The sequence below is a fragment of the Heterodontus francisci genome, chromosome 26, assembly GCF_036365525.1.
Source record: "Heterodontus francisci isolate sHetFra1 chromosome 26, sHetFra1.hap1, whole genome shotgun sequence".
Lineage (NCBI taxonomy): Eukaryota > Metazoa > Chordata > Chondrichthyes > Heterodontiformes > Heterodontidae > Heterodontus > Heterodontus francisci.
The window spans coordinates 18,007,971-18,035,272 of NC_090396.1; the positions used below are offsets into that span (position 1 = coordinate 18,007,971).

At 48.2% G+C, this 27,302-nt stretch overlaps 1 protein-coding gene across 1 annotated transcript in view; it reads left to right on the forward strand.

Annotated features, from left to right (window-relative positions):
- pkd1b (polycystic kidney disease 1b) overlaps positions 1–27,302 on the forward strand; it is a 208,320-nt gene that overhangs the window by 90,355 nt on the left and 90,663 nt on the right. Inside the window, exons 19-21 of the mRNA XM_068058630.1 lie at positions 1,037–1,193; positions 2,317–2,572; positions 9,275–9,470. Of these exons, the coding sequence (XP_067914731.1) occupies positions 1,037–1,193; positions 2,317–2,572; positions 9,275–9,470 (609 nt within the window). The remainder of the gene's footprint in view (positions 1–1,036; positions 1,194–2,316; positions 2,573–9,274; positions 9,471–27,302) is intronic.

Genomic DNA, 27,302 nt, shown 5'->3' on the forward strand with positions numbered 1-27,302 from the left:
GTCATTGGGGCCCCGGATCTGCTGTTTCAACCTGGGGTTTAGGTAGGGAGCATTGATGGTGTCCCTTCCCTGGGCCAAACCAGCTAGGACCTAGATCAGGGGTTAGAAGAGGCCGAGGGAGATAAGTTTTAGTTTCCTTGTAGAGCCTGGAGAAAGAGCAATGCTCTGAAAGGGAATCTCGAGGCCTCCTTTGCCCCAGGCTTTCTTGCTTGATCATGATCACCTCTGTTGCCCACCGCTCCCCACATCACCCCATTCCACCCACACCCCCATCACTACATAACCAGACTACCGGGACTCTTTCCGTGGGGCTACCTCCTCCCGCATGAATTCTTGCTCCCGCCCATCGGCCAGGCCATGATCGAGTCTGGCCACGATTGGCAGAAATTGGATCCTGAATATGAAAAGGAGATCTGGGCGTCAGACTGTCTCCGGGCCCTCATCACCTTTACATCATCACATGTGTCTGTGAGTATTATTTCCTTCAATAAGTCTACAAGCAAGAGATTCTGCATCTAGAACTCTCATTTATGACTCAGAGACAACAGTTCCCAACTGGTCTGTCCAAAGCTTTGAACACCGAATCACATTAAACTGCACTTGCCACATATTGGCCCAGTTTCCTAAAAGGTTTAAACCCTTCTGATCATAGTTGCATTGTTCCTTATTGTTTACCCTGCCTTGTCTCTGGTATAATTTGGTTATGATATCCTTCCCCAATGTGTATTAACTACTCCTACCATTGCCTGGTGGCCTAAGTTAAAGTGGGTGGAAGCAGAATGGTAGTACACATGAAGTCATGTTAGCATGAATCAGCACCATCAGGAGAGGTGAGAAGGTCACTGGAAAATAAAAAAGAAAGTTAGTACTAAGACTCCAGGAACATGTCCGTGGCCATCCTACTTTGACCTTTTTCCAGCTTGCAAAGTCCCTATGGACAGCTAGACTCTGTTGCCTATTTTTAAGCCCATTTCTCTAGCCAGTGGCTCCCTGGTTGCCATAACTCCTGACGATTTGTAATCTTTCCTCTCTCCAGATCTTGGAGGAGCCAAGGACCCGAATCCCTTCGTCCATGTCCATGTTCACAATGATTCACGGTTTAACGGGACCCTGTACAATGCGACGAGGGGAATCATGCTGCCTTCTGACACTGGCGGTTTGAGTGCCGATCACACCATCTTCCTGTCACCTGAGTGAGTAGAGTCTCTCGTGCTCGAGTTCAGAGTATCCGTCGGGGCATTTGGTGGCTGGGAATGAGGCTTATTCATATTATTTGTGGGGACAGCACATTTTTAGAAACCGCTTCTCCTGTTGAGAAGAAGCGGAGATGATGTAGTCATGTCACCAGGCGTGGTTCAGTGGTGGCGCTCTCACCTCCGAGTCAGGAAACTGAGTCCATGGAGACCTGTCCTTACTGGATGGAGCAGACAGTGCCCGCCCACTGTCTATTGTCACTCCAAGAGCCATTTTCCCTGTAACTGGAGCACCCCGCCCCCCTGCCCTCACCACACTCTCCCTCCCCCCGGGTCACACTGTCAGGAGCAGTTGTCCAGATGTATCTGTCTATATAAATAAAAGCAGGAAATGCTGGGAATACTCAATGGGTCAGTCAGTATCTGTGGAGAGAGAAACAGAGTTAATGTTTCAGGTCAGTGACCTTTCATCAGAAATGCCTAGAGAATCTGGGCCCACAACTGAACCAGAAGCACTCTATGTGTGTGGGGTTTATTTAAATGTGTGAACCCCACCTGGAGTCCGACACAGCAGTCAGGGCCAGTAATGGCTCATCACCTCACCAGAAACGTACCTGAACTCATCTGTTCGTCATTGAAATAATGCCATGTGATGTTTGACACCCATTTGAGAGGGCAGATGGAGCTTTGGCTTAATGTCTCATTCATAAGATGGCACCTCTGACAGTTCAGCACTCCCTCAGTAGAGCACTGGACTGTCTGCCTGAATTTTACACTCAAATCAAAAGAGTCAGCCTTGAACCCACAATCTACTGACAGGGAGGAGACAGTGCTACCAACTGAACCATGACAGTTACAGAAGGAGACCATTCGGCCCATTGTACCTATGCCAGTCCTTTGGAAGAGCTATCCAATTAGATCTGTGTTGGAAAGGCACAGGGTATATTTGGTTAAAGGGCCAGCAAACAGGAGTGAGTTCCATGCACTCTCATCAGGAAGTCACCGCTGGCTGACAAGTTGTCTGCGGGAGCCTGGTGTATTTTCTTTGTTCTCTCTGCCAGACGCTACTCTCCCTTGTGACTGGAATCCCTACACTGACCTGCTAACTTCTGTTTTTTTACAGGGTGTATGACAGCACCAGCGAGGTGTTGTTCGTCACTGTTTCCAGCTGCTTCTCCTCTGCGCGAGTTGGCGTCTCTGTCACCGTATACACCTCGCTGTGCCAGTACTTTGACTTCCAGAGCCTGCAGTGGAGGACGGATGGCATCGTGCCCACACACTGGACCAGGCCGGAGGAAGCTGTGTGCCTCACACGGCACCTCACTCTCTTTGGGGCGAGCCTCTTTGTGTCTCCCAACGCCGTGGAATTTCTCGCTCCGGTATGTGTTCTGCGGTCATCGTTCGTTCACGTTTCAACAATGGTTCTAGGCAGTGATACTACAACAGCAAAACCAGAAAACACCCCTTCGCGTAACACATCCTCCCTGCAAGTTCCCTGTAACATATCCTCCTCATAACACACTTCTCCAGCGTGGCCTCTCTAGTGCAATCTCTCCAGCGTGGCCTCTCTAGTGCAGTCTCTCCAGCGTGGCCTGTCTAGTGCAGTCTCTCCAGCGTGGCCTCTCTAGTGCAATCTCTCCAGCGTGGCCTCTCTAGTGCAGTCACTCCAGTGCGGCCTGTCTAGTGCAGTCTCTCCAGGGTGGCCTTTCCAGTGCAATCTTTCCAATGCGGCCTGTCTAGTGCAGTCTCTCCAGTGCGGCCTGTCTAATGCAATCTCTCCAGTGCGGCCTGTCTAGTGCAGTCTCTCCAGTGCGGCCTGTCTAGTGCAGTCTCTCCAGCGTGGCCTGTCTAGTACAGTCTCTCCAGCGTGGCCTGTCTAGTGCAGTCTCTCCAGCGCGGCCTCTCTAGTGCAATCTCTCCAGCGTGGCCTGTCTAGTACAGTCTCTCCAGCGCGGCCTGTCTAATGCAATCTCTCCAGTGCGGCCTGTCTAGTGCAGTCTCTCCAGCGTGGCCTGTCTAGTGCAGTCTCTCCAGTGCGGCCTGTCTAGTGCAGTCTCTCCAGCGTGGCCTGTCTAGTACAGTCTCTCCAGCGTGGCCTGTCTAGTACAGTCTCTCCAGCGTGGCCTGTCTAGTGCAGTCTCTCCAGCGCGGCCTGTCTAGTGCAATCTCTCCAGCGCGGCCTGTCTAGTGCAATCTCTCCAGCGCGGCCTCTCTAATGCAGTCTCTCCAGCGTGGCCTGTCTAGTGCAGTCTCTGCAGTGCGGCCTCTCTGGTGCAGTCTCTCCAGTGCGGCCTCTCTGGTGCAGTCTCTCCAGTGCGGCCTGTCTAGTGCAGTCTCTCCAGTGCGGCCTGTCTAGTGCAGTCTCTCCAGTGCGGCCTGTCTAGTGCAGTCTCTCCAGCGTGGCCTGTCTAGTGCAGTCTCTCCAGCGCGGCCTCTCTAGTGCAGTCTCTCCAGTGCGGCCTGTCTAGTGCAGTCTCTCCAGCGCGGCCTGTCTAGTGCAGTCTCTCCAGCGCGGCCTGTCTAGTGCAGTCTCTCCAGCGCGGCCTCTCTGGTGCAGTCTCTCCAGTGCGGCCTGTCTAGTGCAGTCTCTCCAGTGTGGCCTGTCCAGTACAGTCTCTCCAGCGCGGCCTCTCTGGTGCAGTCTCTCCAGTGCGGCCTGTCTAGTGCAGTCTCTCCAGTGCGGCCTGTCTAGTGCAGTCTCTCCAGTGTGGCCTGTCCAGTACAGTCTCTCCAGCGCGGCCTCTCTAGTGCAGTCTCTCCAGCGCGGCCTGTCCAGTACAGTCTCTCCAGCGCGGCCTGTCTAGTGCAGTCTCTCCAGCGCGGCCTGTCTAGTGCAGTCTCTCCAGCGTGGCCTGTCTAGTGCAATCTCTCCAGTGCGGCCTGTCCAGTACAGTCTCTCCAGCGCGGCCTGTCTAGTGCAATCTCTCCAGTGCGGCCTGTCTAGTGCAGTCTCTCCAGTGCGGCCTGTCTAGTGCAGTCTCTCCAGTGCGGCCTGTCTAGTGCAATCTCTCCAGCGCGGCCTGTCTAGTGCAGTCTCTCCAGCGTGGCCTGTCTCGTGCAGTCTCTCCAGCGCGGCCTCTCTAGTGCAGTCTCTCCAGCGTGGCCTGTCTAGTGCAGTCTCTCCAGCGCGGCCTCTCTAGTGCAATCTCTCCAGCGTGGCCTGTCTAGTGCAGTCTCTCCAGCGCGGCCTCTCTAGTGCAATCTCTCCAGCGTGGCCTGTCTAGTGCAGTCTCCCCAGCGCGGCCTGTCTAGTGCAGTCTCTCCAGCGCGGCCTGTCTAGTGCAGTCTCTCCAGCGCGGCCTGTCTAGTGCAATCTCTCCAGCGCGGCCTCTCTAGTGTAGTCTCTCCAGCGTGGCCTGTCTAGTGCAATCTCTCCAGTGTGGCCTGTCTAGTGCAATCTCTCCAGCGCGGCCTGTCTGGTGCAATCTCTCCAGCGCGGCCTCTCTAGTGCAGTCTCTCCAGCGTGGCCTGTCTAGTGCAGTCTCTCCAGCGCGGCCTCTCTGGTGCAGTCTCTCCAGCGCAGCCTGTCTAGTGCAGTCTCTCCAGCGTGGCCTGTCTAGTGCAGTCTCTCCAGCGTGGCCTGTCTAGTGCAGTCTCTCCAGCGCGGCCTGTCTAGTGCAGTCTCTCCAGCGCGGCCTGTCTAGTGCAGTCTCTCCAGCGCGGCCTCTCTGGTGCAGTCTCTGCAGTGCGGCCTGTCTAGTGCAGTCTCTCCAGCATGGCCTCTCTGGTGCAGTCTCTCCAGTGCGGCCTGTCTAGTGCAGTCTCTCCAGCATGGCCTCTCTGGTGCAGTCTCTCCAGTGCGGCCTGTCTAGTGCAGTCTCTCCAGCGTGGCCTGTCTAGTGCAGTCTCTCCAGCATGGCCTCTCTGGTGCAGTCTCTCCAGTGCGGCCTGTCTAGTGCAGTCTCTCCAGCGTGGCCTGTCTAGTGCAGTCTCTCCAGCGCGGCCTGTCTAGTGCAGTCTCTCCAGCGCGGCCTGTCTAGTGCAGTCTCTCCAGCGCGGCCTGTCTAGTGCAGTCTCTCCAGCGCGGCCTCTCTGGTGCAGTCTCTCCAGCATGGCCTCTCTGGTGCAGTCTCTCCAGTGTGGCCTGTCCAGTACAGTCTCTCCAGCTCGGCCTGTCTGGTGCAGCCTCTCCAGCGCGGCCTGTCTAGTGCAGTCTCTCCAGCGTGGCCTGTCTAGTGCAGTCTCTCCAGCGTGGCCTGTCTAGTGCAGTCTCTCCAGCGTGGCCTGTCTAGTGCAGTCTCTCCAGCGTGGCCTGTCTAGTGCAGTCTCTCCAGCGCGGCCTGTCTAGTGCAGTCTCTCCAGTGCGGCCTGTCTAATGCAATCTCTCCAGTGCGGCCTGTCTAGTGCAGTCTCTCCAGTGCGGTCTGTCTAGTGCAGTCTCTCCAGCGTGGCCTGTCTAGTACAGTCTCTCCAGCGTGGCCTGTCTAGTGCAGTCTCTCCAGCGCGGCCTCTCTAGTGCAATCTCTCCAGCGTGGCCTGTCTAGTACAGTCTCTCCAGCGCGGCCTGTCTAATGCAATCTCTCCAGTGCGGCCTGTCTAGTGCAGTCTCTCCAGCGTGGCCTGTCTAGTGCAGTCTCTCCAGTGCGGCCTGTCTAGTGCAGTCTCTCCAGCGTGGCCTGTCTAGTACAGTCTCTCCAGCGTGGCCTGTCTAGTACAGTCTCTCCAGCGTGGCCTGTCTAGTGCAGTCTCTCCAGCGCGGCCTGTCTAGTGCAATCTCTCCAGCGCGGCCTGTCTAGTGCAATCTCTCCAGCGCGGCCTCTCTAATGCAGTCTCTCCAGCGTGGCCTGTCTAGTGCAGTCTCTGCAGTGCGGCCTCTCTGGTGCAGTCTCTCCAGTGCGGCCTCTCTGGTGCAGTCTCTCCAGTGCGGCCTGTCTAGTGCAGTCTCTCCAGTGCGGCCTGTCTAGTGCAGTCTCTCCAGTGCGGCCTGTCTAGTGCAGTCTCTCCAGCGTGGCCTGTCTAGTGCAGTCTCTCCAGCGCGGCCTCTCTAGTGCAGTCTCTCCAGTGCGGCCTGTCTAGTGCAGTCTCTCCAGCGCGGCCTGTCTAGTGCAGTCTCTCCAGCGCGGCCTGTCTAGTGCAGTCTCTCCAGCGCGGCCTCTCTGGTGCAGTCTCTGCAGTGCGGCCTGTCTAGTGCAGTCTCTCCAGCATGGCCTCTCTGGTGCAGTCTCTCCAGTGCGGCCTGTCTAGTGCAGTCTCTCCAGTGTGGCCTGTCCAGTACAGTCTCTCCAGCGCGGCCTCTCTAGTGCAGTCTCTCCAGCGCGGCCTGTCCAGTACAGTCTCTCCAGCGCGGCCTGTCTAGTGCAGTCTCTCCAGCGCGGCCTGTCTAGTGCAGTCTCTCCAGCGTGGCCTGTCTAGTGCAATCTCTCCAGTGCGGCCTGTCCAGTACAGTCTCTCCAGCGCGGCCTGTCTAGTGCAATCTCTCCAGTGCGGCCTGTCTAGTGCAGTCTCTCCAGTGCGGCCTGTCTAGTGCAGTCTCTCCAGTGCGGCCTGTCTAGTGCAATCTCTCCAGCGCGGCCTGTCTAGTGCAGTCTCTCCAGCGTGGCCTGTCTCGTGCAGTCTCTCCAGCGCGGCCTCTCTAGTGCAGTCTCTCCAGCGTGGCCTGTCTAGTGCAGTCTCTCCAGCGCGGCCTCTCTAGTGCAATCTCTCCAGCGTGGCCTGTCTAGTGCAGTCTCTCCAGCGCGGCCTCTCTAGTGCAATCTCTCCAGCGTGGCCTGTCTAGTGCAGTCTCCCCAGCGCGGCCTGTCTAGTGCAGTCTCTCCAGCGCGGCCTGTCTAGTGCAGTCTCTCCAGCGCAGCCTGTCTAGTGCAATCTCTCCAGCGCGGCCTCTCTAGTGTAGTCTCTCCAGCGTGGCCTGTCTAGTGCAATCTCTCCAGTGTGGCCTGTCTAGTGCAATCTCTCCAGCGCGGCCTGTCTGGTGCAATCTCTCCAGCGCGGCCTCTCTAGTGCAGTCTCTCCAGCGTGGCCTGTCTAGTGCAGTCTCTCCAGCGCGGCCTCTCTGGTGCAGTCTCTCCAGCGCAGCCTGTCTAGTGCAGTCTCTCCAGCGTGGCCTGTCTAGTGCAGTCTCTCCAGCGCGGCCTGTCTAGTGCAGTCTCTCCAGCGCGGCCTGTCTAGTGCAGTCTCTCCAGCGCGGCCTGTCTAGTGCAGTCTCTCCAGCGCGGCCTCTCTGGTGCAGTCTCTGCAGTGCGGCCTGTCTAGTGCAGTCTCTCCAGCATGGCCTCTCTGGTGCAGTCTCTCCAGTGCGGCCTGTCTAGTGCAGTCTCTCCAGCATGGCCTCTCTGGTGCAGTCTCTCCAGTGCGGCCTGTCTAGTGCAGTCTCTCCAGCGTGGCCTGTCTAGTGCAGTCTCTCCAGCATGGCCTCTCTGGTGCAGTCTCTCCAGTGCGGCCTGTCTAGTGCAGTCTCTCCAGCGTGGCCTGTCTAGTGCAGTCTCTCCAGCGCGGCCTGTCTAGTGCAGTCTCTCCAGCGCGGCCTGTCTAGTGCAGTCTCTCCAGCGCGGCCTCTCTGGTGCAGTCTCTCCAGCATGGCCTCTCTGGTGCAGTCTCTCCAGTGTGGCCTGTCCAGTACAGTCTCTCCAGCTCGGCCTGTCTGGTGCAGCCTCTCCAGCGCGGCCTGTCTAGTGCAGTCTCTCCAGCGTGGCCTGTCTAGTGCAGTCTCTCCAGCGTGGCCTGTCTAGTGCAGTCTCTCCAGCGTGGCCTGTCTAGTGCAGTCTCTCCAGCGCGGCCTGTCTAGTGCAGTCTCTCCAGCGCGGCCTGTCTAGTGCAGTCTCTCCAGCGCGGCCTGTCTAGTGCAGTCTCTCCAGCGCGGCCTGTCTAGTGCAGTCTCTCCAGCGCGGCCTGTCTAGTGCAGTCTCTCCAGCGCGGCCTGTCTAGTGCAGTCTCTCCAGCGTGGCCTGTCTAGTGCAGTCTCTCCAGCGTGGCCTGTCTAGTGCAGTCTCTCCAGCGCGGCCTGTCTAGTGCAGTCTCTCCAGCGCGGCCTCTCTGGTGCAGTCTCTGCAGTGCGGCCTGTCTAGTGCAGTCTCTCCAGCATGGCCTCTCTGGTGCAGTCTCTCCAGTGCGGCCTGTCTAGTGCAGTCTCTCCAGCGTGGCCTGTCCAGTACAGTCTCTCCAGCGCGGCCTGTCTAGTGCAGTCTCTCCAGCGCGGCCTCTCTGGTGCAGTCTCTGCAGTGCGGCCTGTCTAGTGCAGTCTCTCCAGCGCGGCCTGTCTAGTGCAGTCTCTCCAGCGCGGCCTGTCTAGTGCAGTCTCTCCAGCGCGGCCTGTCTAGTGCAGTCTCTCCAGCGCGGCCTGTCTAGTGCAGTCTCTCCAGCGCGGCCTGTCTAGTGCAGTCTCTCCAGCGCGGCCTGTCTAGTACAGTCTCTCTAGCGCGGCCTCTCTCGCATGGCCTCTGTAACATGGCCTCCGCATAACAGGCCCTCCTTGCAACTCTCTGAGATATCACAGCTTTACTGAAAGGGAAACATAGCATTACACCACATAATGTGTATAGCTTCCAGATTAGCAGATATTTCAAATATAACAGCTTTTATGTACTATTAATGATATATTAATAACACTGTAGACACTAACACTGTGAATACCAAAGGCACTGTGGCATACACCCTTCTGTTAATTAATTGTGCTTCCTTAGATGGGTTAGTATTGGTGAGGCGGGATTAGTCATTGGTGTTTGGTCTCCATTGTTGGTGCTGTGCCGGATGGGAGTAAATTCTGCTCTGTTGGGCGACGAGCATCCCCTGCTACATCTGAAAAGATGCATTTGTGACTGGGACTGCCAAATGGTGCCAGCTGTCTGGGCCTTTCTGGTAATTACTCCAAACTCATTTTACATAGAAACCTTGCAGACAGGAGATGGGGGTTGGGGGGGTGAGGGCGCGGGTGTTGCTTTTACCTGTCAGGTTAAACTCTGCTTAATTCATTTTACCAATAGTCCCAGACTGCTAATCCTCTATCTCTAAGAACTGGCTGGTATGAAGCCATCACCATAGACCTGTACATAATGTGGGGCTGTCCGTACCATTGTCAGGACTCTCCGACTGTCTCCTGATAGCCCACATGGATCTTGTGTGATTCAGCAGCGTTTTCTTTGCAGGCAGACAGGCCGGTGAAGAACTTGGTTGTGGCAATCACCTGTGCCTTGGTGTTTGCTGTCTACATTGTGATGGCACTCATTGCACACAAGCTGGATTACATCGACATAAACCGTGTTGGCATTATCCCACTCTGTGGGCAGCATGGGCGCCATAAATACGAAGTAATGGTGAAAACTGGCTGGTGCAGGAATGCGGGTAAGAGAATTTATAATGGGACATAAATAAACTATCACAAAAATGGGGCAGAAACATGACATCAGGAAATGAAGAGGCACAGACAGGGAATGAACAAATGTAAGATGTTGTATGATAGATACCTTCCTGTATCTCATTTTGAAAAGACAGGAAGCTAGGAAAAGGCGGTGGGGTAGCTTTGTTAATTAAGGATGTCATTAGTACAGTGGTGAGAGATGACCTTAGCTCAGAAGAGGAAGATATAGAATCAGTTTGGGTAGAGATAAGAAATAGGTAAGGTAAGAGGTCACTTGTGGCAGTAGTTTATAGGCCCTCTAACAGTTGCCACACTGTAGGACAGAGCATACAGGAAGAAATAAATGGGACGTGTAAGAAAAGTACCGCAATCGTCATGGATGACTTTAATCTACATGTAGATTGGGCAAATCAGATTGGCAAAGGTAGCCTGAAAAATGAGTTCATAGAGTGTATTTGGGACAATTTCTAGAGCCAACCAGGGAGCAGGCTATTCTAGACCTGGTAATGTGCAATGTGACAGGATTAACCAATAGCCTCATAGTAAAGGACCCTCGAGGCTACAACGATCATAATATGATAGAATTTCACATTCAGTTTAGGGGAGAAGTGTGGGTCTAAGACTAGAGTTTTAAACCTAAATAAAGTTCATTATAAGGGTATGAAGGCTGAGCTAGCTAAAGTGAACAGGGAAATTAGGTTAAAAGGTAGGACAGTAGAGATGCAGGAGCAGAGTTTTAAGGAGTTATTTAATAACTCTCAGCAAAGATTTATCCCAGTGGGAAAAAAAGCATCATCCGTGACTAAATAAGGAAGTTAAGGATAGTATCAAATTGAAAGAAACGCTGTACAAATCTGCAAAGATTAGTGGTAGATCAGATGATTGGACAGATTTCAAGAACCAGCAAAGAATTCACTATTGTTCATTATTGAGGATACAAGTAACATCCCAGTATTAGCTGTAAGTCAGCAAATGGAAGGGAGGGAGGCACTCACGAAAATTACCATCACCAGGGAAGTGGTACTGAACAAATTGTTGGAGCTGCAGGCTGACAAATCCCTGGGTCCTGATGGATTCATCCTAGGGTCTTAAAAGAAGTGGCTAGTGAGATAGTTGATGCGTTAGTTTTAATTTTCCAAAATTCTCTAGATTCGGGGACGGTTCCATTAGATTGGAAAATAGTGAAGTAACTTTTTTAGAACATTACAGCGCAGTACAGGCCCTTCGGCCCTCGATGTTGCGCCGACCTGTGAAACCATCTGACCTACACTATTCCATTTTCATCCATATGTCCATCCAATGACCACTTAAATGCCCTTAAAGTTGGCGAGTCCACTACTGTTCCAGGCAGGGCGTTCCACGCCCCTACTACTCTGAGTAAAGAAACTACCTCTGACATCTGTCCTTTATCTATCACCCCTCAACTTAAAGCTATGTCCCCTCGTGTTTGCCATCACCATCCGAGGAAAAAGACTCTCACTATCCACCCTATCTAACCCTCTGATTATCTTATATGTCTCTATTAAGTCACCTCTCCTCCTCCTTCTCTCCAACGAAAACAACCTCAAGTCCCTCAGCCTTTCCTCGTAAGACCTTCCCTCCATACCAGGCAACATCCTAGTAAATCTCCTCTGCACCCTTTCCATAGTTTCCACATCCTTCCTATAATGCGGTGACCAGAACTGCACGCAATACTCCAGGTGCGGTCTCACCAGTGTTTTGAACAGCTGCAGCATGACCTCTTGGCTCCGAAACTCGATCCCCCTACTAATAAAAGCTAACACACCATATGCCTTCTTAACAGCCCTATTAACCTGGGTAGCAACCTTCAGGGATTTATGCACCTGGACACCAAGATCTCTCTGTTCATCTACACTACCAAGAATCTTCCCATTAGCCCAGTACTCTGCATTCCTGTTACTCCTTCCAAAGTGAATCACCTCGCACTTTTCCGCATTAAACTCCATTTGCCATCTCTCAGCCCAGCTCTGCAGCCTATCTATGTCCCTCTGTACCCTACAACATCCTTCGGCACTATCCACAACTCCACCGACCTTAGTGTCATCCGCAAATTTACTAACCCACCCTTCTGCACCCTCTTCCAGGTCATTTATAAAAATTACAAACAGCAGTGGCCCCAAAACAGATCCTTGCGGTACACCACTAGTAACTAAACTCCAGGATGAACATTTGCCATCAACCACCACCCTCTGTCTTCTTTTAGCGAGCCAATTTCTGATCCAAAGCTCGAAATCACCTTCAACCCCATACTTCCGTATTTTCTGCAATAGCCTACCATGGGGAACCTTATCAAACGCCTTACTGAAATCCACATACACCACATCCACTGCTTTACCCTCATCCACCTGTTTGGTCACCTTCTCGAAAAACTCAATAAGGTTTGTGAGGCACGACCTACCCGTCACAAAACCATGCTGACTATCGCTAATGAACTTATTCTTTTCAAGATGATTATAAATCCTGTCTCTTATAACCTTTTCCAACATTTTACCCACAACCGAAGTAAGGCTCACAGGTCTATAATTACCAGGGCTGTCTCTACTCCCCTTCTTGAACAAGGGGACAACATTTGCTATCCTCCAGTCTTCCGGCACTATTCCTGTCGACAATGACGACATAAAGATCAAGGACAAAGGCTCTGCAATCTCCTCCCTAGCTTCCCAGAGAATCCTAGGATAAATCCCATCTGGCCCAGGGGACTTATCTATTTTCACACTTTCCAAAATTGATAACACCTCCTCCTTGCGAACCTCAATCCCATCTAGCCTAGTAGCCTGAATCTCAGTATTCTCCTCGACAACATTTTCTTTCTCTACTGTAAATACTGATGCAAAATATTCATTTAACGCTTCCCCTATCTCCTCTGATTCCACACACAACTTCCCACTACTATCCTTGATTGGCCCTAATCTAACTCTAGTCATTCTTTTATTCCTGATATACCTATAGAAAGCCTTAGGGTTTTCCCTGATCCTATCCGCCAATGACTTCTCGTGTCCTCTCCTTGCTCTTCTTAGCACTCCCTTTAGATCCTTCCTGGCTAGCTTGTAACTCTCAAGTGCCCTAACTGAGCCTTCACGTCTCATCCTAACATAAGCCTTCTTCTTCCTCTTGACAAGCGCTTCAACTTCTTTAGTAAACCACGGCTCCCTCGCTCGACAACTTCCTCCCTGCCTCACAGGTACATACTTATCAAGGACACGCAGTAGCTGCTCCTTGAATAAGCTCCACATTTCGATTGTTCCCATCCCCTGCAGTTTCCTTCCCCATCCTACGCATCCTAAATCTTGCCTAATCGCATCATAATTTCCTTTCCCCCAGCTATAATTTTTGCCCTGCGGTATATACCTGTCCCTGCCCATCGCTAAGGTAAACCTAACCGAATTGTGATCACTATCACCAAAGTGCTCACCTACATCTAAATCTAACACCTGGCCGGGTTCATTACCCAGTACCAAATCCAATGTGGCATCGCCCCTGGTTGGCCTGTCTACATACTGTGTCAGAAAACCCTCCTGCACACACTGGACAAAAACTGACCCATCTAAAGTACTCGAACTGTAGTATTTCCAGTCGATATTTGGAAAGTTAAAGTCCCCCATAACAACTACCCTGTTACTCTCGCCCCTGTCGAGAATCATCTTCGCTATCCTTTCCTCTACATCTCTGGAACTATTTGGAGGTCTATAAAAGACTCCCAACAGGGTGACCTCACCTCTCCTGTTTCTAGCCTCGGCCCGTACTACCTCAGTAGACGAGTCCTCAAACGTCCTTTCTGTCGCTGTAATACTCTCCTTGATTAACAATGCCACACCCCCCCCCCCTTTTACCATATTCTCTGTTCTTACTGAAACATCTAAATCCCGGAACCTGCAACATCCATTCCTGCCCCTGCTCTACCCATGTCTCCGAAATGGCCACTACATCGAGATCCCAGGTACCAACCCATGCTGCAAGCTCACCCACCTTATTCCGGATGCTCCTGGCGTTGAAGTAGACACACTTTAAACCAGGTTCTTGCTTGCCAGTGCCCTCTTGCGTCCTTGTAACCTTATCCCTGACCTCACTACTCTCAACATCCTGTACACTGGCACTACAATTTCGGTTCCCATTCCCCTGCTGAATTTGTTTAAACCCCCCCGAAGAGCACTAGCAAATCTCCCCCCCAGGATATTGGTACCCCTCTGGTTCAGGTGAAGACCATCCTGTTTGTAGAGGTCCCACCTACCCCAGAAAGAGCCCCAATTATCCAGGAAACCAAAACCCTCCCTCCTGCACCATCCCTGCAGCCACGTGTTCAACTCCTCTCTCTCCCTATTCGTCACTTCGCTATCACGTGGCACGGGCAACAACCCTGAGATAACAACTCTGTTTGTTCTCGCTCTAAGCTTCCACCCTAGCTCCCTGAATTTCTGCCTTAAATCCCCATCTCTCTTCCTACCTATGTCGTTGGTGCCTATGTGGACCACGACCTGGGGCTGCTCCCCCTCAAGGATCCCAAAAACACGATCCGAGACATCACGAACCCTGGCACCTGGGAGGCAACATACCAACCGTGAGTCTCTCTCGTTCCCACAGAACCTCCTATCTGTTCCCCTAACTGTGGAGTCCCCAGTGACTAATGCTCTGCTCCTCTTCCCCCTTCCCTTCTGAGCATCAGGGACAGACTCTGTGCCAGATACCTGTACCCCATTGCTTACCCCTGGTAAGTCGTCCCCCCCAACAGTATCCAAAACGGTATACCTGTTGTTGAGGGAAACGGCCACAGGGGATCCCTGCACTGCCTGCTGGTTCCCTCTCCTTCCCCTGACGGTAACCCATCTACCTACTTCTTATACCTGAGGTGTGACTACCTCCCCATAACTCCTCTCAATAACCCCCTCCGCCTCCCGAATGATCCGAAGTTCATCCAGCTCCAGCTCCAGTTCCCTAACGCGGTTCTCGAGGAGCTGGAGTTGGGTGCACTTCCCGCAGATGCAGTCAGCAGGGACACTCTTGGCGACCCTTACCTCCCACATTCTGCAGGAGGAACATACAACTGCCTTAACCTCCATTCCCACTATTCTAAATTCCCAACAAATCTCCTGAAAAACCCCCAAAAAAAAGTCAAAACTTGTTAGGTTAGCAATCCAACCGACAGAACTTCTTAAATAAAAAGCTTACCTTCTCAACACAACAGTTTCCTTTTTTTTGGTTAGAGGAGGAGGGTAGGTGGGAGACACTACACGTGTAGTGTCTCGGGTACAGCCACCACCCAAATATATAGTTTGTACTTACCCATAATTCATTTATTCATAAAGGGAGGGAGACAGAAAGCAGGAAACTACAGGCCAGTTAGTTTAACATCTGTCATACAGAAAATGTTAGAAGCTATTATTATAGAAGTTATAGCAGGGCATTTAGAAACATTCAAGGTAATCAGGCAGAGTCTTTGAGGGAGTTACATGTGTTGTGATTGAAGGGGAACTGGTGGATGTTTTGTACTGAGATTTCCAGAAGGCATTTGATAAGGTGCCACATCAAAGGTTATTGCAGAAAATAAAAGCTCATGATATGGGATAACATATTGGCATGGATAGAAGATTGGCTAGCTAACAGGAAACAGAGAGTAGGGATAAATGGGTCATTTTCTGGTTGTCAAGATGTAATGAGTGTGTGCCACAGGGATCAGTGCTGGGGCCTCAATATTTTACAATTTAATGACTTAGATTACTGAAGGTATGGTTGCTAAATTTGCTGATGAAACAAAGATAGGTATGAAAGTAACTTGTGAAGAGGACATAAGGGAGCTACAAAGGGATATAGATAGGTTAACTGAGTGGGCAAAGATCTGGCAAATGGAGTATAATGTGGAAAAGTGTGAAATTGTCCACTTTGGCAGGAAGAATAAAAAAGTATATTGTCTAAATGGTGAGAGGATGCAGAGGGATCTGGGTGTCCTAGTGCATGAATCACAAAAGGTTAGTGTACAGGTGCAGCACGTAATTAGGAAAGCTAATAGAATGTTTATCATGAGGGGAATTGAATACAAAGTAGGAAGGTTATGTTTCAGTTATACAGGGCATTGGTGAGACCACATCTAGAGTACTGTGTACAGTACTGGTCTCTTTATTTAAGGAAGGATGTAAATGCATTGGAGGCAGTACAGAGAAGGTTTACTCGACTAATACCTGGAATGGGCAGGTTGTCTTTTGAGGAAAGATTGGACGGGCTAGGCTTGTATCCGCTGGAGTTTAGAAGAGTAAGAAGCGACTTGATTGAAACATATAAGATTCTGAGGGGTCTTGACAGGGTGGATGTGGAAAGGATGTTTCCCCTTGTGGGAGAATCTCGAACTAGGGGTCACCTTTTAAAAATAAGGGTTCGTCCATTTCAGACAGAAATGAGGAGAAATTTTTTCTCTCAGAGGGTCGTGAGTCTTTGGAATTCTCTTCCTCAAAAGGTGGTGGAAGTAGAGTCTTTGAATATTTTTAAGGCAGAGGTAGATAGATTCTTGATAAGCAAGGGGGTGGAAGGTTATTGGGGGTAGGTGGAAATGCGGAGAAATCAGTTCAGCCATGACCTAATTGAATGGCGGAGCAGGCTCAAAGGGCCGAGTGGTCTACTCCTGCTCCTAATTCAGATGTTCATCCGCTCGTACGTAAAAAAATAATAGTGGGTGAAAGTAGAGTATGAGAGAAAACTAGCTAGTAATATGAAAACAGATAGTAAAAGTTTCTACAAGTATTTAAATAGGAAAAAAGAGTAACTAAAGCTAGTTTTGTCCCTCTAGAGAATGAGTCTGGGGAACTGATAATGGAAAACAAGAAAATGACAGAAGCATTGAACAAGTATTTTGTGTCTCTTTTCATCGTAGAAGACTTAGAAAACCTCACAAAGTTACTTGAAAATCGAGAGGTGAAAGGGAGGGAGGAACTTAAAACAATCACCATTACCAAGGAATAGGTGCTGGGAAAGCTATTAGACCTAAAGGCTGATAAGTCCCCAGGACCAGATGGCCTGCATCCCCTGGTCTTAACAGAAGTGGCTGCAGAGATAGTAGAGGCTTTGCTTATAATCTTCCAAAATTCCTTAGATTCTAGAAGGGTCCCAGCGGATTGCAAATAGCGAATGTAACACCTTTATTCAAGAAAGGAGGGAGGCAGAAAGCAGAAAAGTATAGGCCAGTTAGCCTAACATCTATATAGGGAAATTACTAAAATCCATTGTTCAGGAGGTTTTAGCAGGATACTTAGAAAATCATAATGGGATTAGACAGAGTCAACATTGTTTTGTGAAAGGCAAATTGTGTTTAACTAATGTATTAGAGTTCTTTGAGGAAGTAACAAGCAAGGTGGATAAAGGGGAATCTGTACATATGGTGCACTTGGATTTCCAAAAGGTATTTGATAAGGTGCCACATCAAAGGTTCCTACACAAATAAAAGCACATGGTGTAGGGGGTAACATCTTAGCATGGATAAAGGACTGGTTAGCTAACAGGAAGCAGAGAGTAGGGATAAATGGGTCTTTTATTGGGTTGGCAAGCTGTAACTAGTGGAGTGGAACAGGGATCAGAGCTGGGGCCTCAACTATTTACAATCTATATCAATGACTTGGATGAAGGGACCGAATGTATGGTAGCTAAATTTGCCGATGATACCAAGATAGAAAAGAAAGTAAGTTGTCAAGAGGAGGTAAAGAGTCTACAAAAGGATATAGATAGGTTAACTGAGTGGGCAAAAATTTGGCATATGGAGTATAATGTGGGAAAATGTGAACTTCTCCACTTTGGCAGGAAGAACATAAAAGTAGTATATTATTTAAATGGAGAGAAATTGCAGAAGTCGGTGGTACAGAGGGATCTGGGTGTCCTGGTATGTGAATCCCAAAAGATTAATATGCAGGTACAGCAAGTGATTAGGGGGAATTGAGTATAAAAGTAGGGAAGTTTTACTGCAGCTGTACAGGATCTTGGTGAGACCACATCTGGAGTAGTGTACAGTTTTGGTCTCCTTATTTGAAAAAATATATAATCAGAAGCAGATCAGAGAAGGTTCACTAAACTAATTCTGGGGATGAAGGGCTTATCTTGTGAAGAAAGGTTGGAGTTTAGAAGAATGAGAGGTGATCTTACTGAAACATATCAGAACCTGAGGGGACTTGATAGAGTGGATACCAGGAGGATGTTTCCTCTTGTGGGGGAGACTAGAACTAGGGTACACAGTTTCAGAATAAAAAGTCTCCCTTTTAAGATAGAGATGAGGAGAAATTTGTTTTCTCAAAGGGTCATTAGTCTTGGAATTCTCTTCCCCAGAAAGCAGTGGAGGTTGGGTCATGGAATTTATTCAAGACTGAGTTAGATAGATTTTTGGAGGACAAGGGAGTCAAGAGTTATAGGGGGCAGACAGGAAAGTGGAGTTGAGACCACAAACAGATCAGCCATGATCTTATTGAATGGCGGAGTTGGCACATAGGGCCAAATGGCCTACCCCTGCTTCTAAGTCCTATGTAGGATGGGAATGTGAATGGGGAATGGGAGGGGGATAGAGGTGGAGGAGAGGGGGCAATGAGAGATGGGCATAGAGTAGGTAACTTTGGGCCGGGGTTGACTTTTTTTGGTGGGGGTGGGGCGGTACATTTTTGATTCAGTGTCTGCCGGGGCACAGCTCCTGCTCAGTGCAGGGAGGGTGGAATACATTGGCATATGTTGCTTTTCTTCTCAGTAAGGATAGCGGGGTGTTAGAGAGTCTCAGTTGCCTCTCGTTGGAGTGGAGGCTGGGGACAGCGAGGATGCTGTGGTGTGTCTGACAGAGGTTAAGAGGGCAGCAAAGTTACATAATGGCAGGCAGGAAGGGAGGGTTACATAGAAATTGTTTTTTCGAAGTTGGAGGGAGGAGAGTAAGTCGTTGCTTCTCAGGTCCAGGGAGGTGGTGGGGAGTTGAAATATTTACCATGGGGGAGGGGATGCCAAGTTGCTTCTCAGTTGGGAGTGGGGCTCCAAATTGCTCGGTATGGGGGCTGGGCTGCCGGTTCTCAAGGTGTGGGGATGCCTGGGAAGCTGAATTGTTACACAGTGGTTGGGGAGGGATTGATGATCGTCTGCTTGAGTTTGAGATGATCACAATTCCTTCTGGGTGGCGATGGGAATGTTCTGGGTTTCCTGTCTGCTGCAGGTTATTAGAAGAACTGTGAGGACCATTGAACAACACTGTATGTCAATACTTTCTGGCCCTGTTAACAGTGTGGCCGTTAAGGGGCTGGCACTGTCTTACTGTGGCTCAGTGGGTAACACTCTCACCTCTGAGTCAGATGGTTTAAGACCAACGCTAAAGACTTGAGCACAAAATCTTACTTGGGAGAGCAGAGAGGCAGTGCACCTGCGAGGAAATGCAGCAGAGAGGGAGAGAATAAATCCAGCCAAGGCTCGGGGCCTACATTTACCTGGGACAGCAGAGAGGCAGGCTGGCAGGAAGTGAAAAAAAAATCTAATAGTGACATCACAGGAAAGCAGTAAGTTGATTAGTTGGTGAGTAACTGCTGTTAGGGTTTGTGTGTAAATAGCTGGAAAATTTGCTTTTAAAAATAACTTTCAAGTAACTACGTTATAAGTTGTAAGTTTTGTTAGTATTACTCAGGTTTAAATTAGTAACATGAGTGATTGGTGAGAAGAGGCATTAATTAAAAATTATTTTAAAAATAATTCAAAAATATACTTAATTAAATATTTAACAAATAGGTAATTAAAACACAATAAAGATGGCAGGGCAGATGATGTGTTGCAGCTTTAGCATGTGGGAGCTCCTAGACACCAGTGTGATCCACGGCAACAACATCTGCAGCAAGTGTCTGTGGCTGAAGGAGCTTCTGATCAGCGTGGAAAAGCTGGAGGCTGAGCTAAAGACACTGAGATGCATCAGGGAGGGGGAAAGTCACCTGGGCACTTTGTTCCAGAAGGCAGTCACATCCCATAGGATAGCATCTTCTGATTTGCTCAGTGGTCAGGGACAGGAGGGTGTGACTTCAAGTGAGGCAGGTAAGGAGATCCAGAAGGAAAAAGTAGAGGAGCCTCAGCCCTTGCAATTGTGCAACAGGTTTGAGATTCTTTCAGCCTGTATGGATGAGAGTGAGGGCTGCAGTGTGGATGAGCAAACTGACCATGGCACCATGGTACAGGAAGCCATTTAAACACGGTGAGTAAATAGGAATGTGGTGTGTTATAACCGAGGCAGGAGGAGTGCACTGTCTTTTTAGGTTCCACTTCTCCACAGGTCACAACATATATATTTTTTTTTATGTTTATGCGTCAATCATATGCTCTACTCTTTATCCCAGAATCTAATACACCAACCAGGTTTCTTGAATAAACAACGAAATTATCAGTTTATTATAAAACAAGACTTAACCAGTAATGAAGCAAAGATAACACACAGATTTAAATATGAAAGTTCCCCTTTTTAAGTTACCCACGTGCAAACTCATGCACACTGAAAAAACTACGGAAATTCTCTCTGCAGAGGTCTGTTCCAAAAAAAAAGACAAAGAAGAATGCTTTGGCCAAATACTTGCTAATTCTTGAAGAAAAAAAAGAGAAGATATGGAAGGATGTCACTTGTCCCTTTTTGGTTTGGCATCCCAAATACACGTAGACAGTTGTCACTGAGATCATTCTAGAGCAGTTCTTTTCAGGCACCGTCGAGTATCAGTTTGGCAGGCTTTCCAGGAGAAATGCGGCATCAGAAGTTTCTGGCAAGCTTTTCAGGAAAAATGCACCATCAGTTTTTTTATTTCTTACACTTCTCAGGAAGTTCTCAAAGAGATGGAAGTGGGTGAGCTGATGGTGACTGTTCTCTTGGCAGGTTTTCTCCACTGTCTTCAAAACAGTTCACACCCCAACCCACTGTCCATAGCAAAACCAAAAACAATATCTCAATAGTCAAGCCTCCTGATCCCTATAAATCTTGATCTGCCACTTCTCTGTAAACATCTACGCCAGGTCACCAAGGTTTCTATTGTTTATTGCTGAAAGCACATGACTTGCAACAAAGCTATTTTTAAACAACATCTCATTGTCCTTTCAATGAACTGTCAACAACAAAGTAAAGTCCAGCTTCCATGAAATCTTCAGCCTTCCAATGAATCTATCTCCATAATTTAAATACAAGTCCTCAAAAACATATACGGAACAAAAAATCTAGAAGCACTTTCGTAACAAGTGGTAGTAGGGAACAGTATTGTCGAGGGATAGACACAGTTCTCTACTGCCAAAAGCGAGATTCCAGAAGGCTGTGTTGCCTGCCTGTTGCCAGGGTTTGGGACATCTGCACAGGGCTAGAGAGAACCTTGCAGTGGGAGGGGGAGGATCCAGTTGTTGTGGTCCACATGGGTACCGACGACATAGATAGGACTAGGAAAGAGGTTCTGCATAGAGAGTATGACCAGCGAGGGCTAAATTAAAAAGCAGAACCTCAAAGCTCTGATTATTACCTGAGCCATGAACAAATTGGAGTAGGATAAGTAAGATTAGAGAGTTCAATGCATGGCACAAAAATTGGTGTGGGAGAAATGGGTTTCAATTCATGAGGCACTGGCACCAGTACTGGGGAAATTAGGAGCTGCACCATTGGGATGGTCATCACCTGAACCATGCTGCCACCAGTTTCTGTTGAGTCATATAACTAGGTTGGTAGAGAGGACTATAAACTAAATAGTGGGGGACAGGAATCATGTGAGGGAAGATGTGATAATTTATAGAGAGGAGAAGGCAAGAGAGCAATAAAGGAATTGATAATCTGAATATGGCAGGAAGGGAAGATTGGAGGGAAGCAAAACTAGTAACAGGAGGTAGAGGAGTAGTAAGTGAAATTAGAAGACAGACAAAGTGAAGGCAAGCATCAATTAGGATCAGAATGCAGAATAGTGTTAAAAAGACAAAGTTAAGGGCACTCTATCTGAATGCATGCAGCATTTGCAACAAGGTAGATGATTTGAAGGCACAAATAGAGGTAAATGGGCATGATTTAATTGCCTTACAGAGACGTGGTTACAGGGTGACCAAGACAGGGAACCTAATAGTCAAGGATATTCATCATTTAGAAAGGATAGGCAAAAAGGAAAATGAGGTGAGGTAGCACTCTTAATAAGGGATGAGATCAGTACGTTAGTGAGAGAGGAACTTAGATCAAAGGATCAAGATGTAGAATCAATTTGGGTGGAGATAAGAAACAGCAAGGGGCAGCAAACAATGGTGGGAGTTGTTTATTGGCCACCAAACAGTAGTGACGTTGAGCACAGTATAAATCAGGAAATTAGAGGTGCATGTAACATGAGTAATACATTAATAATGGGCGACATCAATTTACATATAGATTGGGTAAACCTAATCTGCACTAATGTTGTGGAGGATGAATTCCTGGAGTGTGTATAAGATGAGTTTCTGGTTGGGGTCTGTCACTCTAGTATTGGCCTTTATAGCCATTCCAGGCGCTGCTCCACAAACCACTGACCACCTCCAGGCGCTTACCCATTGTCTCCCGAGACAAGGAGGCCAAAGAAGAATGTTGATGAACCAACTTAGGATCAGGCTATTTTAGACTTAGTATTATGTAATGAGAAACGGCTAATTAATAACCATGCTGTAAAGGAACCTTTGGGAAATAGTGACCATAATATGATAGAATTTTACATTAAGTTTGAAAGTGATGTAGTTCATTCCAAAACTAGGGTCTTAAATCTGAACAAAAGAAACCATGAAGGTATGAGGGGCAAGTTGGCTATGGTGGATTGAGAAAATAAACTAAAAGATTTGACAGTAGATAGGTAATGGCTGGTATTTAAAGAGGTATTATGGTCTACAACAAATATACATTCCTCTAAGACACAAAAACACAACAGGAAAGATGAATCAACCATGGCTAACAACAGAAGTTAAAAATTGCATTAGATAAAAGGAAATGGATTATAAGGTTGCCAGAAAAGGGCAGCACAGTGGCGTAGGGGTTAGCACCGCAGCCTCACAGCTCCAGCAATACGGGTTTGGTTCTGGGTACTGCCTGTGTGGAGTTTGCAAGTTCTCCCTGTGACTGCGTGGGTTTCCTGCGGGTGCTCCGGTTTGCTCCCACATGCTAAAGACTTGCGGGTTGATAGGTAAATTGGCCATTGTAAAAATTGCCCCTAGTGTAGGTAGGTGGTAGGAGAATTGAGGGAAGGTGACGATGTGAGAGGGAAAATGGGATTAATGTAGGATTAGTATAAATGGGTGGTTGCTGGTCGGCGCAGACTCGTTGGGCCGAAGGGCCTGTTTCGGTGCTGTATCTCTCTATGACTAAAAAGTGGTAAACTCAAGGATTGCGAGTAATTTAGAATCCATCAAAGGAGGACCAAGATGAATGCAAACTAGCATGAAACATAAAGGCAGACTATAAGAGCTTCTTTAGGTATGTGAAAAGGAAAGGATTAGCAAGGACAAATGTGGGTCCATTACAGGTGGAGACTGAAGACTTTCTAATGGAGAATGGTGGAGAAACTAAACAACTACTTGGTGTCTGTCTTCACAGAGGAAGATACAGAAAATCTCCCAGAAATACTAGGGAACCAAGGGACTTATGAAAATGAGGAACTGTAAGAAATTAGTATGAATGAAGAGGTAGTACTCAAACAATTAACTGGATTGAAGGTTAATAAATCCCCTGGAACATATGAGCTACATCCCAGAGTGTTGAAGGAGGTGGCTGTAGAGATAGTAGATGTATTGGTGGTTCTCTTTCAAAATCCTATCGATTCTGGAAAGGTTCCTGCAGACTGGAAAGTAGCAAATGTAACCCCACTATTTAAGAAAGTAGGGAGAGAGAAAACGGGGAACTATAGACCTATTAGTTTGACGTCAGTAGTAGGGAAAATGTTAGAATCTATTAGAAAGGATGTGATAACTGGACACTTTGCCCAATCATATCATTATTTTCTGAGTCAACATGGATTTATGAATGGGAAATCACGTTTGACAAACCTGTTGGAGTTTTTTGAGGATGTTGCTTGTCAAAGGTTATTGCGGAAAATAAAAGTTCATGGTGTAGGGGCTAACATATTGGCATGGATAGAAGATTGGCTAGCTAACAGGAAACAGAGAGTAGGCATAAATGGGTCATTTTCTGGTTGGCAAGATGTAACGAGTGGTGTGCCACAGGGATCAGTGCTGGGGCCTCAACTTTTTACAATTTATGTAAATCACTTGGATGAAGGGACCGAAGGTACGGTTGCTAAATTTGCTGATGACACAAAGATAGGTAGAAAATTAAGTTGTGAAGAGGACATAAGGAGGTTACAAAGGAATATAGATAGGTTAAGTGAGTGGGCAAAGATCTGGCAAATGGCGTATAATGTGGGAAAATGCAAAGTTGTCCATTTTGGCAGGAAGAATGAAAAAGAAGTATATGGTCGAAATGGTGAGAGCTTGCAGAGCTCTGAGATGCAGAGAGATCTGGGTCTCCTAGTGCATGAATCACAAAAGGTTAGTATGCAGGTACAGCACGTAATTAGGAAAACTAATAGAATGTTATCATTTATCGCGAGGGAATTGAATACAAAAGTAGGGAGGTTATGCTTCAGCTATACAGGGCATTGGTGAGACCACATCTGGAGTATTGTGTACAGTATTGGGCTTCTTATTTAAGGAAGGATGTAAATGCGTTGGAAGCAGATCAGAGAAGGTTTACTAGACTAATATAAAAGCAAAATACTGCGGATGCTGGAAATCTGAAACAAAAACAAGAAATGCTGGATTTACTCAGCAGGTCTGGCAGCATCTGTGGAAAGAGAAGCAGAGTTAACGTTTCGGGTCAGTGACCCTTCTTCGGAACTGACAAATGTTAGAAAAGTCACAGATTATAAACAAGTGAGGTGGGGGTTGGGCAAGAGATAACAAAGGAGAAGGTGCAGATTGGACCAGGCCACATAGCTGACCAAAAGGTCACGGAGCAAAGGCAAACAATATGTTAATGGTGTGTTGAAAGACAAAGCATTAGTACAGATTAGGTGTGAATATACTGAATATTGAACAGCAGCAAGTGCAAACCTGAAGAAAAACAACCTGAAAAAAACAGTGGGTAAGCAAACTGAACAAACTAAGATGAAATGAAATAAATGCAAAAAAAGATTGTAAAAAATGTAAAAAGGAATGCAAAAAAAAGGAAGAAAAAATAACTAAAAATGAAAGTAAAGTGGGGGGCTGTCATGCTCTGAAATTATTGAACTCAATGTTCAGTCCGGCAGGCTGTAGTGTGCCTAATCGGTAGATGAGATGCTGTTCCTCGAGCTTGCGTTGATGTTCACTGGAACACTGCAGCAATCCCAGGACAGAGATGTGAGCATGAGAGCAGGGGGGAGTGTTGAAATGGCAAGCAACCGGAAGCTCAGGGTCCTGCTTGCGGACTGAGCGGAGATGTTCCGCAAAGCGGTCACCCAGTCTGCGCTTGGTCTCCCCAATGTAGAGGAGACCACACTGTGAGCAGCGAATACAGTATACTACATTGAAAGAAGTACAAGTAAATCGCTGCTTCACCTGAAAGGAGTGTTTGGGGCCTGGGATAGTGAGGAGAGAGGAGGTAAATGGGCAGGTATTACACCTCCTGCGATTGCAAGGGAAGGTGCCCTGGGACGGGGACGAGGTGGTGGGGGTAATGGAGGAGTGGACCAGGGTGTCGCGGAGGGAACGATCCCTTCGGAATGCTGACAGGGGAAGGGAGGGGAAGATGCGACTGGTAGTGGCATCACGCTGGAGGTGGCGAAAATGGCGGAGGATGATCCTTTGGATATGGAGGCTGGTGGGATGAAAAGTGAGGACAAGGGGAACCCTGTCACGGTTCTGGGAGGGAGGGGAAGGGGTGAGGGTAGAGGTGCGGGGAATGGGTCGGACACGGTTGAGGACCCTGTCAACCACAGTGGGGGGAAATCCTCGGTTGAGGAAAAAGGAGGTCATATCAGAAGCACCGTCATGGAAGGTAGCATCATCAGAGCAGATGCGTCGGAGACGGAGAAACTGGGAGAATGGAATGGAGTCCTTACAGGAGGTAGGGTGTGAAGAAGTGTAGTCGAGGTAGCTGTGGGAGTCAGTGGGCTTATAATGGATATTGGTAGACAACCTATCCCCAGAGATGGAGACAGAGAAGTCGAGGAAGGGAAGGGAAGTGTCAGAGATGGACCATGTAAAGGTGAGAGAAGGGTGGAAATTGGAAGCAAAGTTGATAAAGTTTTCCAGTTCGGCGCGGGAGCAGGAAACGGCACCGATACAGTCATCAATGTACCGTAAATGTATTCTCCTTCAACTCCATGCATTTCCTTCAAGTAAAAGGTGTCGCTATGGGTACCCGCATGGGTCCTAGTTATGCCTGTCTTTTTGTGGGATATGTCGAGCATTCTTTGTTCCAGTCCTACTCAGGCCCCCTCCCCCAACTCTTTTTCCGGTACATTGATGACGCTAGGGCCACAGCTGTTCACAATATATATCAATGATTTGGTTGTGGGGACCAAATATAATATTTCCAAATTTGCTGATGACACAAAACTAGGTAGGAATGTAAGTTGTGAGGAGGATGTAAAGAGGCTTCAAGGGGACTTGGACAGGCTAAGTGAATGGGCAAGAACATGGCAGATGGAATATAATGTGAATAAGTGAGAAGTTATCCACTTTGGTAGAAAAAACAGAAAGACAGAGTATTTCTTAAATGGTGAGAGGTTGGGAAGTGTTAATGTCCAAAGGGAACTGGATGTCCTCGTTCATGAGTCACTAAAAGCTCGCATGCAGGTGCAGCAAGCAATTAAGAAGGCAAATGGTATGTTGGCCTTCATTGCAAGCGGTTTTGAGTACAGGAGTAAAGATGTCTTGCTGCAATTGCTTATAGCTTTGGTGAGACTGCACCTGGAGTATTAGGTACATTTTTGGTCTACTTATCTAAGGAAGGATATACTTGCCATAGAGGGAGTGCAATGGAGGTTCACCAGACTAATCCCTGGAATGACGGGGTTGTCTTATGAAGAGAGATTGAGGAAACTGGGTCTGTATCCTCTAGAGTTTTGAAGAATGAGAGGTGATCTCATTGAAACTTACAAAATTCTTATGGGACGTGACAGGGTGGATAGAGATAGGATGTTTCTCCTAGCTGGTGAGTCTTAAACCGGGAGACATAGTCTCAGAGTAAAGGATCGGCCATTTAAGACTAAGGTGAGGGGGAATTTCTTCACTCAGAGGGTGATGAATCTTTGGAATTCTCTATCCTAGAGGGCTGTGGAAGCTCAATCATTGAGCATGTTCAAGACAGAAATCAATAAATATTTGGATACTAATGACATCAAAGGATATGGGGATAGCGCGGGAAAGTGACATTGAGGTAGATGATCAACCATGATCTAATTGAATGGCGGAGCAGTCTCGATGTGTTGAATGGCCTACTCCTCCTCCTATATTCCTGTGTTCCTTTCTGAAGTTCAGTACTGAGGAATGCTCCACTGTCAGAGGTGCTATCTTTCAGATGAGACGTTAATCAAAAGCACCGTCTGCCTTCTCACATGAAATTAAAGATCCCATTGCATTATTTTGAAGAGTGGGGTTGGAGTTATCTCCGGTATCCTGGTCAATATTTATTCCTCAACCAGCATCGCAAAAACAGATTATCTAATCATTATCACACTGCTGTTTGGGTGGGAGGGGGGGCGGTGTGCGGTGGGAGGGGGGGTTTGCTTTATGCAAATTGGTTGTTGTGCTGCCTACATTACTACAGTGGCTACATTTCAGAAGTATTTCATTGGTTGTAAAGCTCTCTGGGA